This window comes from Vigna unguiculata, chromosome 11, assembly GCF_037176805.1.
Source record: "Vigna unguiculata cultivar grain cowpea cultivar isolate G323 ecotype 2 chromosome 11, ASM3717680v1, whole genome shotgun sequence".
Classification (NCBI taxonomy): Eukaryota; Viridiplantae; Streptophyta; class Magnoliopsida; order Fabales; family Fabaceae; genus Vigna; species Vigna unguiculata.
Window position 1 is genome coordinate 38,324,158 of NC_140802.1, and position 10,332 is coordinate 38,334,489.

The following is a 10,332-nucleotide window of genomic DNA, read 5'->3' on the forward strand; positions in this document are numbered from 1 at the left end:
GTTCGCTACTATCTTTTATTTCGTATAGGTTTTCCTCATATATAAAGAAAATCGTTTGATAAGGAAAAAAAAAATTGAAAATTAACGTTACATTCAATCAACATACTTCCTACCCTAATTTTAAAGTTTGTAAAGCAGAAAATGGGATTATTTTTTCAAATAAAAAGGGGAACACCTTCTATTGCTTTAGCCGCTGATGGCTTGGAATGGCTACGATGGTTCTTTGCCTTAGAATTTGCTTCTGGTTTGGTAAACATGCCACAACGCTGTTGCTTTTGTAAACTCGTGTTCGAATAATTATAGCATGGGCAAAAATGTCCTTAGATGTCATTTGTGCTATTGTTACAATACAAAAAGGGCGAAACTCGGAATTATGAAATAGTAAAATCAACAACAAAATATGAAACTAGCGAGTCTATGTAGTTTCTATGCGAGGGGAAGCTGAGTATGGAACAGATTTTGACGGCATTGAAGTACAAAAACATTCAGGTTACTGTAATTAATCTGCAGTTGCTGAAGCTTCTCTCTTGTCAGGTTTGTACACACTGAACTCCCCGAAGTCCCTTCTTCCACTGGCAAAAATAGTGTCCAAAATCAAAGCCTCGAGGAAAGGAATGATAAACTCAGTTTCTATACACATCAGTATTACAAGTCTATTCTGCAAATAACTACCTAATAGACAGCAAAAATAACATATAAAGATTTTGGGATATTAACAAGATATATTGAGGACGATTTTAAGCATCATCAATTACCTTGGAAACTGAACGAAGTTCAAAGTAAATAAATAAATTAGATGGCTGGCCAAATAATGTGATGCCGAATTTTGAATATAAGTATATTCGCAATGTTATGATGTATGAAAACTAAAACTAGTCTCCTTTTCCGAATCGTGAATAATTAGTCCTTTTTGCTCCAACTAGAAAATGATTTGTTTATATTCTCAGTTTTTTTAGGACGAGAGTATTATTTATGTTCTTGTAACCCACAGATTCAACGGCAATAGCCTCAAAAGGTATATTGAATATATGAAATAAATGCTCATTGAGCATAAATTAACAGCATAAGGATAATAACTTGTGATTAGAAAGACAAAAGAACAGATAATGATAGCATACCTGTGTTTTACATCCCAACCACCAGGAAGAAAACGTGGTTTTACAGCGTCCACAAATACTTGTCTCCATCTCTGACAAAACTCTCGAATGCCATCTTCGCCATACTCCCTCAGTAAATGTTCTACAACTTGTTTCCCATGAGGTCCATGTCCCAAGAGAGAGAGTTTTGAATTATGTTCGGTATGCATAGATTTTTCATCATTGGGGGAACAAGACAAGTCATCAAGTCCATTTGTTTGTGTTCTGTTCAGACAGCTGTTATCAACATCTACAGCAGCAGAGTCACCGCCTTCATTGCAATCTGCAGTTGCAACTGTAATCGCATTTTCATTCAAAGTTGCAGAGTCAGGTCCGTTAACTGTAACATCAGAAGCTGAAGTGGAGTTTCTAAAATCATCTTTTCTTATTAAAAGCTCCGTATCTACTTCATTTGCATATGAGCCTTCATGGGTATCGGCTTTTAAGTCATCCACATCAGCTTTTAATTCGGCATCAAAATTCTGTTCTGGTACTGTGGCAGTACTCCCTGTAGAATATTTAAAAGAAAACCCTCTCTTCTTCTCAAATCGTCTTCTCTCATGAGGCGTCATGCCAACTTGCAAAGCTCTTTCTAGATCTTCGTCAGATATGTCCCTTCCTCCATAATATCTCTTTATAATCTGCATGTAAATTAACAAATAACTAACAATGATAATCACTACAGAAGTATAATGTAGAACCCATATTTTATAGGTATAATGCATCTAATCTATCTGCAAAGAATTCCTTAAACAGATCAATTTAACTTCGCTATCTCTAACAACGTTTAGTTGAAACTATTGAATAGAATTTCATCATGTGGGCAGCTTCAATAGTCAATAACTGTGTCAAAGCAACCAAAATAATAATACAAATACAAGCAAACCTCCGTCAGTTCTTCTCGACGATTGAGAGGCATTCTTGGTCCATGGCGTAAAAGAGCCATAGCAGCTGTTCGTAACTGTAATGGAGATACACCACTCTCTTCAATTTGTTTTTCAGTCTTTTGACCTGGATGAACTACCCTCCGAAGGTAGAGAGGAATCCCAAATTCAACAGCTATTTTTCTCTTGTACTTTTCTGCGGCAGCATGTGCGACCTCATGGCAATCCACACAAAGTAGGACAATATCATGAGAACGATGGCTTTTCAAATGCTCAGGGAAATGTATTCTGTAACATGATGGGATTATTCGATACCGTAAATAGTGATTTCCTTCACCACATCCAACACATATATTTTTCTTGCTCTGGATATAGAAGTCATTGTCTTCGTCCTCTGGGCGGCCTTTGGGTTCAAAAAGAAGCATTATAGCTGGGGGATCCTCATCAACAAGTTTTGCAAGATCCCGACTAAGATACCTGGAAATCTAAATATTAATCTAAGAGAAACCAACAGAAACTTTTAGTCTAAACTAGAAAAAAAAATGAAGTGCACAAACCATTTAAGCTTCTTCTCGTCACAATAACAAAGTAGCCTCCCATCATTAGCAAATATCCGGCAATTGTGATAAACAGGAGATTTACAAGAGAACTTTTGAACAAACAAATCTCGAGAAGCCTTCCGAGAATATTGTTTAGAATTTTTTGGGCCCAGTTGTTTATGGGCTAAATTAGGTCTTAGATTATTGTTTATCAACAAAGCATAATTGAATATAGAAAGCGGACAATTCCCATTTTGACCTATACACTTCTGAAGAATCACTGAATAAATATCATCATCATCATTAACCAACTTGTTTGCAAGCATATGATAGATATCAGTGAGGTGACTGCAAACAACAGGAGATGGGGAAATGATGAAAGAGTTCACACCCATTTCCATATTGATGTCAGCCTGGGCTATGATCTTGTGTATTTCAGAGTGACTAGCTGAAGGCTGACTTGCCAAAGCAACAATTGCCTGGTCTGAGAGTACATATTTTAAGCTCTCATCATGAATACGAGCCTGAAGTATGGACATGCCACAGAATAATCAACTCATGTTACTAACATACAATTTTCTGGCCCCAAATAGAATATTTTCAGCACTACATTAAAATTTGTACAGCAAGCTACACAGAATCTTCATTTATAAATTTATTTCATTTTAACTAAGCACATGCTTGGAAACCGTTTTTTCTGAGAAAATAATAGTTTTTTTCCCCCAAAAAATTAAAGTTAGCAAAAGAAGTGATTATTTCTCCAAAATAAGTTAAATCCATCACAGAATTAGTTTTGTAAATTTTTTCTTTGGATATATTATGGCAGAAATGAACTTAAATAGACTTGAAAAATTATCCCACCAATAAATAACTGAATATGTCAAGTATTTTCAACATACCAGAAACCAATTGTCAATGTATTCTTTAAGTCCATTATTAAAATAAGTTTTATTTTGCCAGACCACATAAAAAATGTTGCCATATTTTGAAAAAAAAATTACGATATCTCTCAAATGACTGGGAACACAGAATGAATTTATGCTCCATCTCATAATGTGCAAAGTAAAGCAGTATTTAAACTAAAGGAAGTTAAGAAAGACTGATAGTCACTGTAATATTTATAAAACTAATCTATAATGGTATCTAAATTTAAGGAGCCTTTATATATTATAACTCACCATCAGATCTCTCCATGCGCATAGTTGCCTCACAATATTCTAAAGCCATAATCAGAAGATCACATTAGAACAGTGTATCAATTTGACCACTCACAATACTTCAAATCTGAACTGGAAGCAGCAAACCTGGGTTTCATTTGATATAGACGTAGAACCATGACTGCTCACTTGACGCGAAAATAATGATAATGCAGAATATTCCCCAGGATATGCTTCAATCTCCTTTGTGAAAAGTTGTAAACATATCGTGTTTGAACGCCGACAAGCCTCAAGAACAAAATGGAATTTGTCACTGGAAGAGTTTTCTGACATAATAAATTCAGAATTTAGACCCAACAACATTAACATAGAGTCCTAAGAAATTGTTGAGATGAGAAGTGACAACTATCAAACTTATTTCTTCAGTTAATTCATCAATGTTATCTGGTCAAAATGACACGATGCTAAGGCCATAACATAATCATTTGTTGCAGATCTTGCACGTTTCAGGTATAAATTAATATGTTTTCCTTCAAACTCATATTTTTCAAGGTATGTGAAAAATGTAAAAGGAGGACAAGGGCTTGATGAGGTAGATTTTCAAAGTTTCTGGGTACTAAATAAAATGGTTAGCATTTATCAGAACTTTTCTCGTTTCTATCTTTTCTCACTTTCCTCACATAAGACAAGAATGAATACCGTTGTCCAGTTGTTTGAGTTCATTGATCAGACAATTCGCAATATACAACAGAAAGTGTGCATCCGTTCGGGCATAATGTACCATTTCTGCCGAGAGAGGGCGCTGTCTCCAATCTTCACGCTACAATTAAGCATATAACATAAATCAATTCTGAACACTAACTAAAAACATCCCAAACACAGAATAATAGCCTTGTATCTTTCTTTTAATATTTTAATACAAGAAATAAGAAAAGGTTTGCTAGATAGCTCAATCAGTAGTTAAGTACATTAGGTTAGTAGGATAAGATAGTTCAATGGGGCATGTCACCTATATATAAGAGGTGAGGTGGAAAAAGTGATCATCTTGTAATGTTTTGTGAGAGAATTGGGGCCTCTTGGCATTGAGAGGCACCAACACTCAGTTTTGCAGTGTCCTCATAATTGGGACTTATTAACCCCATTTCTAAATAAGAAACCATGTTCAATTCTTTGATATACCTCATTAAATATCCTGTTTCCTGCATCGTTAATAACCAATGTAACAAGATTATAAACGATTGCAGGCACAATATAATTCATTGTTCAGATGGCTACTAATTAAAAGTAGAAAAGGGAGCTATTTCAAATGTATGATTCAGAAATCTCTTCTAACTTGCTGGAGCAATCTAAATTTCAATTTACATGATGACAAGTAAAAAGTCAGGATAGATGCGTTACTACATCTGCCCTCATGATTGTGAAAATGAATTCACCACTAAAGTTTCGTGATACAATAAAACTATTGTACTTTTAGCGTGCATCTCTATATTTTTCTCTGTTTTTGTTCAATAAGGTCTAGTATAAATTCACCATTCAACCAATACTCAATTATTACTTTATTCCAACACATTTGTAACGGTTTGCCATTTCAGTACAATAAATGTTAGTCTTAATCTCAACTGCTAGGGGTCAAACTCCTTCTATTGTTTCACTTGTAATCCTGTGTACAAAAGAAATTTACAATTGATGTTTATCCAACAAACAAGTGAAAGAATAATTACAAAGAGTGTTATGAAATCTTTACAAAAGAGAAATAGTTCCCTGAATGGAAGAGAAATTCTCCCATTCTAGATAAGACTCAAAAAGTCTACCCTTCATTGCGAAAAGCTAATAAAATGGCATAACTTTATAATTTCTTTTATAATAATGCTCAAACTAATATGAGCAAATGAAAAGTTTAGGTATTGCATTTTACTAAGTATTAGTTATCCCGGCTAATTAATAAAGTCATTCAGTGAAGGATTAAGTACGATGTGTCAAACCTGTAATAATTTATTTGTTGTCACACCACAGTAAGTTTCAAGCAAATAAGCAAGTGATTTCTGTGGTTTTGACAGCAGCTCGCATGCCTACAGCACATGAACAACATACCGTATTTAAAATAAGAAGTTAACGCCAATCAATTGTAAAATGCAAACTTCTCCATTTCTGATATGCATGAGGAGATGATTATGTATGGTCCATGGTCCAGCAACATGATAATGGCAACATGTAAAGGCAGCTCACCTTTGAAGTATCAAAGAGGTTAACAACGTATATGTGGAAGTCCCTCTGTAGCCAGACTATATCATTGTCAGCCCCATGGAACACCTATCCACAAATTTTCAATTGAGAGGGAAAGAAACCGTAGTAAATTGACTTGGATGGAAAAAATACAGACAAAAAACTCAACTAAAATAATCTTTGATAGACAGTATGTTTTCAATGCAATGTCTACCTATCTATCTACGTACTTCTAGTTCCCAAATATCAAAATTGTACGATTTTAGTCTCCCAAAATTCCAATTGCGCAAATTAGGTCCACTAGGTATTGCAATGCAAATCAGCAATTTTGGTCCCTTTATATGTTCTACATTAGAGACTGAATAGGTTTTTCCGATGTAACACTAGATGATAACATGACAAATAAGAGACCAAAATCCCACATTACAATACCTGAAAGATCAAAAGTATAATTAAACCGGGAAAAATCTGTATTATTCCGATTATATTTTACATTTTAAAAACTAAGTAAACCCCCTCTTCCCAAAATTTATAAATCGTATTTAAACAATTTTAAAATATGATCAGTTGCATACTTTACATATTGAAGGATTGGCGAAAACATGGCGAAGAATGCCCATAAAATCATGCAGGGCAATTGTGTCAACCAAATAATCTTTCTCCAGTGTAGAAATCTGCTCCATGAGATAAAAAGACAAATACATCAACAAATTTATCAAACAGATTACTGAGATAAGCAATCAGAGACTAGTTGTTAAACAAATACTCAAAATTACCTGAACTAATGCTGTAAAGCCTTGAAAAGATCGTAAGCTATGTTGCTCTGTATCCACAGCAAAAAACCTCTCCTCGCTCAACACATCAACTAATTCCTTTAACTGCGTCTCGGTGTGAACCCAAACATATGAATCTTTCATTTCCAAGTCTACGATCTCAGTTCCAAATTCAATTTCAGACGGAGGAGTTTTCAACAATGCTGTAATCTCCGCCTCAAACGGATGCGAATGGGAAGCATCCTCTGCAAGAAAACAACTAAACTCAGTTTCATATTCACAACCTTCATACACAACTAAATGAAGAATCCAAACACAAATTAAAACAACGAATTTCTAGCTCTATGCATTCCGTATAAAAAAACAATCTTGATTATGAAATTGCGATGACTCGTCACTTCAGATTCAACATTCCTCAAACTCAATCCATTTCACAGCTCAAAATCTCCGGAAAATATCGCAAACTCCATTAAGCTCTTCAGTTTTTAAAACTCAAGCTAAAAATCGTACGAACAAAAACAGAAAAGTCTTCGAATGGTATATTTCCTATAGTTACTACTATAAGCATCACGATCGAGTGCTTGAACTTTCACGTGTTCCTTCCCTGAAATGCAACCAAACACCGAAAAGAGTGTGCAGAGTGTGAAATGTACCGTCGTTGCTGAGATGCTTGAACGGAGTGTAAGAATTGTCCGATAATACGCGTTTGAATGCACTCTGTGGTTTCTGTTCGGAATGCAAATAGCACGAACTAGAAGAGGAGTCGTGCTTCCTGCGCCTTCGCGCGGCCAAGAAAATGGATATGATGGCAGCTGCGACGGCTACCGTGGCCACGGTAAATGTCACGCGCATCCTGTTGCTCATTCTCTTCTTCGGGGAGATTCAGTTCGGGTTTTGTGCTGAGCACGGTGGAGGCGGCGACCGCTCATGCTGGCAGCAGCGGTGTTTGATTTAAGAAGAAGTATTTTTGTTGCATGTTCAGATGTTGAAATTTTTTGGATGATATAATTGGGCTTAGACGTAAAAGCCCAATTTGGATTATGTTTTTGTTAGGAATTTTTTTTTTCACCTTATATTTTCCTTACATCATTATGAAAACCTTCATTTTTTTTTTCTTTTAAATTCCAAGTTATATAATTTAGAATTATTTTTTTAAAATAAAATAAAAACTTTAGATATCAAAATCTAAAAGTTTACTTCCTTCTATAATTTTTAATTTTTTTTTATATTGTGTATTATGAAAGTTTTTCTAATACACAAAGTTAAAAATTTAATAGTGGTTTGTTCCTAAAAAAGGAGATTTATTTTTAGCTAGTGGTCACGTCCAGAGATAATTACTATTGGAACATATAGATTTATGTTCATTTCAATCGTTTGACTGCAAGCAAAAATTTGCAGACATGCACAAAATTCAATACACATAGGCAGGGATGACAGATAAACAATACAATCATTCATCATTAATATGTGGTGGAGTGATTTGTGTGTGAAAGGTGCATGCTGTGAATATTGGCAAGTGCATGTGATGAAATAATGGTAGTGAAATGGATTTCAAGTTAATTAAAATTATCCATTTAACCAATATCAGTGTTTTTTTATATTAATTGTGTCTTTTCATTTTCTTTAATTACAAAAATAATGGTTTATATTTTATTTTTAATCTATCCATTCTTTATTTTATATTACTTCTAATCTTGTAGATTTAAAGTTTAGGGTTATCCCTCTCCATCTTTAAAAAATATTTCAATTTACTCTCTATCTCTCCACTCCACATTCTTCCAAATTCATCTTGATCTTGATGTAAACAAAGATAAGTCCTGATTATGCAAGGATTAACAAAATTACCTATAAATACTTATGGATTTTAGCCCTGTCTTTTATGTTAAGGATTTCCAATATCCAAAACAAATTCAATATATTTGGGAAAGTTAATGTCATATGAAATAAAGGAGCAATATCAACAATATCAATTTTGTTAATATTTCTCCTTTATTTTTAAATAAAAGTTTGTCTACTTTAAATTAAGATCAAACTTTTATCCATTAACAGATGGAACTTCCATCGAAGTTAGATTTAGAGAGAAATTATGAGTATTACGTTTAGAGTTGACAAATAAACCCGCTTTCGTGGGTATTGTCTGAACCATTTCCCGTTTTGATGGGAAATCTCCGCATTGATTAGGTATGGGTATAAGTATGGGTATGGGAAATCCCCAACTTTTTCAATTGGGTATGGGAATGTACATATTCCCGCCGTAATACTTATCCCCGTCATATCTCCACCCTCATTTAAATTATTTAAATATTCACAATTAATTAAGTAATTATATATATATATATATATATATACTTTCTATTTTTTATTTATTCCAATTATTTGGTTTGTCATGAAACTCATTCGCATCTCCAATATATTTTTCATCTTATATGTATTATGTTAAAATGATGTATGTTAATTAAATTTTTTTTATGTCTCACATTTGAATATTTCTATTATTTTTTAATATTTTTATTTATTATCTATTTTCCTTTCACATGAGAACATTTAATACTACCAATTTAATTGTTTAATAGCATAAATCTTTCATTTAATATGTAATATTAAAAAAAATATTATGTACTTATTATTATTATTATTATTCATTTTTGTTTCATTTGAAGAACTATTTTGTTTCGCTAAAACAATTTTCATTATTTCTTAATCATTGAGTATATATGTTGATATTTGAAAAGTTTGTTTAGATCTGTAAGGTATTTTTCATCTTATCATACCCTTAATTATACATTTGTTTTTCTTTGTGCGATTTCTTTCACTAGTGTCTCAAATTGTTTCTAAAACACACATTTGTTAATTTTTTTAATATTTTTATTTGTTGTTTATTTTCATCATGTAAAATATTATTTCAATATATTTTATCTAATTTTTTTTATTTTTCTAACTCATTATCAATCATAATGTATTTTTTTCACTATAATTGTATAAATAACTTTTATTTACTACAATATAAAAATTTAATGTAATTGTCATGAATATTTTTTTATCACATCCAACATATATTGGAGTTCAAAAGATATAAGATCTATGTCAACAAATTTATTATTATGTTTATTATTTATTCTTTGCGTTATTTTGATAAAATGATGTATTATAACTTTTATTAGTTTATAAAAAAGATATTCATTACAATTTAAAAAATTGAAGTAAATAAACATTTAAAATATATTTTAATTTGAATATTTGTTTTCCTTTTATATTTTTTTAAATTGTATCAACTAGGTTTCATTAATGTTTGCAAATTTAATAAATGTTTTGGTTCTCATAAGATTTTATTTGGTATTCTAATCTAAAATGTAAACAATTATAATTTATTTAAAGTATTTGATATAGAAGAAACAATTATCCTCTTAATATTGAATATTTGATAATATTATATTTACTTTAGCATAATTTTTTATTATTTTATAAAAAATAATTAAAATTAATATTGAAGTAGTAAGAAAACAGGTACGGGTATGAGTATGAGATTATACTCGTTACCCGATAAAAATGGAAATTCAACAAAAGTTTGATACCATTAGATTTAGGTATAGGAATGAGAACGAATTTTTTCTACAAAAATG

The 10,332-nt window shown here is 32.2% G+C and overlaps 1 protein-coding gene across 2 annotated transcripts; it reads right to left on the reverse strand.

Annotated features, from left to right (window-relative positions):
* Positions 1-273: 273 nt before the first annotated feature.
* On the reverse strand, positions 274-7,678 carry LOC114169719 (Polynucleotidyl transferase, ribonuclease H fold protein with HRDC domain-containing protein). Of its 2 annotated transcripts, none has more exons than XM_028054987.2 (12): positions 7,366-7,678; positions 6,716-6,957; positions 6,515-6,613; positions 5,943-6,026; positions 5,699-5,785; positions 4,416-4,536; positions 3,864-4,042; positions 3,738-3,776; positions 2,578-3,083; positions 2,023-2,497; positions 1,119-1,777; positions 274-601 (listed from the first exon to the last, which is right to left on the reverse strand). In XM_028054987.2, the coding sequence occupies exons 1-12, from the start codon at positions 7,574-7,576 to the stop codon at positions 595-597; spliced, it is 2,709 nt and encodes a 902-aa protein (XP_027910788.1). In that variant the 5' UTR covers positions 7,577-7,678; the 3' UTR covers positions 274-594. The 2 variants fall into 2 exon arrangements, with proteins under 2 accessions (XP_027910788.1, XP_027910787.1); XM_028054986.2 differs by having other exon boundaries at positions 274-572; positions 7,366-7,676.
* Between the last annotated feature and the right edge of the window lie 2,654 nt (positions 7,679-10,332).

Coding starts and splice junctions, on each gene's coding strand:
- LOC114169719 (XM_028054986.2), bottom strand. CDS start 7,576: ATGAGCAACAGGATGCGCGTGACATTTACCGTGGCCACGGTAGCCGTC. Junction 4,043..4,415: donor ACTCAAACAACTGGACAACG/GTATTCATTCTT, acceptor TTATTATGTCAG/AAAACTCTTCCAGTGACAAA. Junction 1,778..2,022: donor GTCGAGAAGAACTGACGGAG/GTTTGCTTGTAT, acceptor ATTTACATGCAG/ATTATAAAGAGATATTATGG.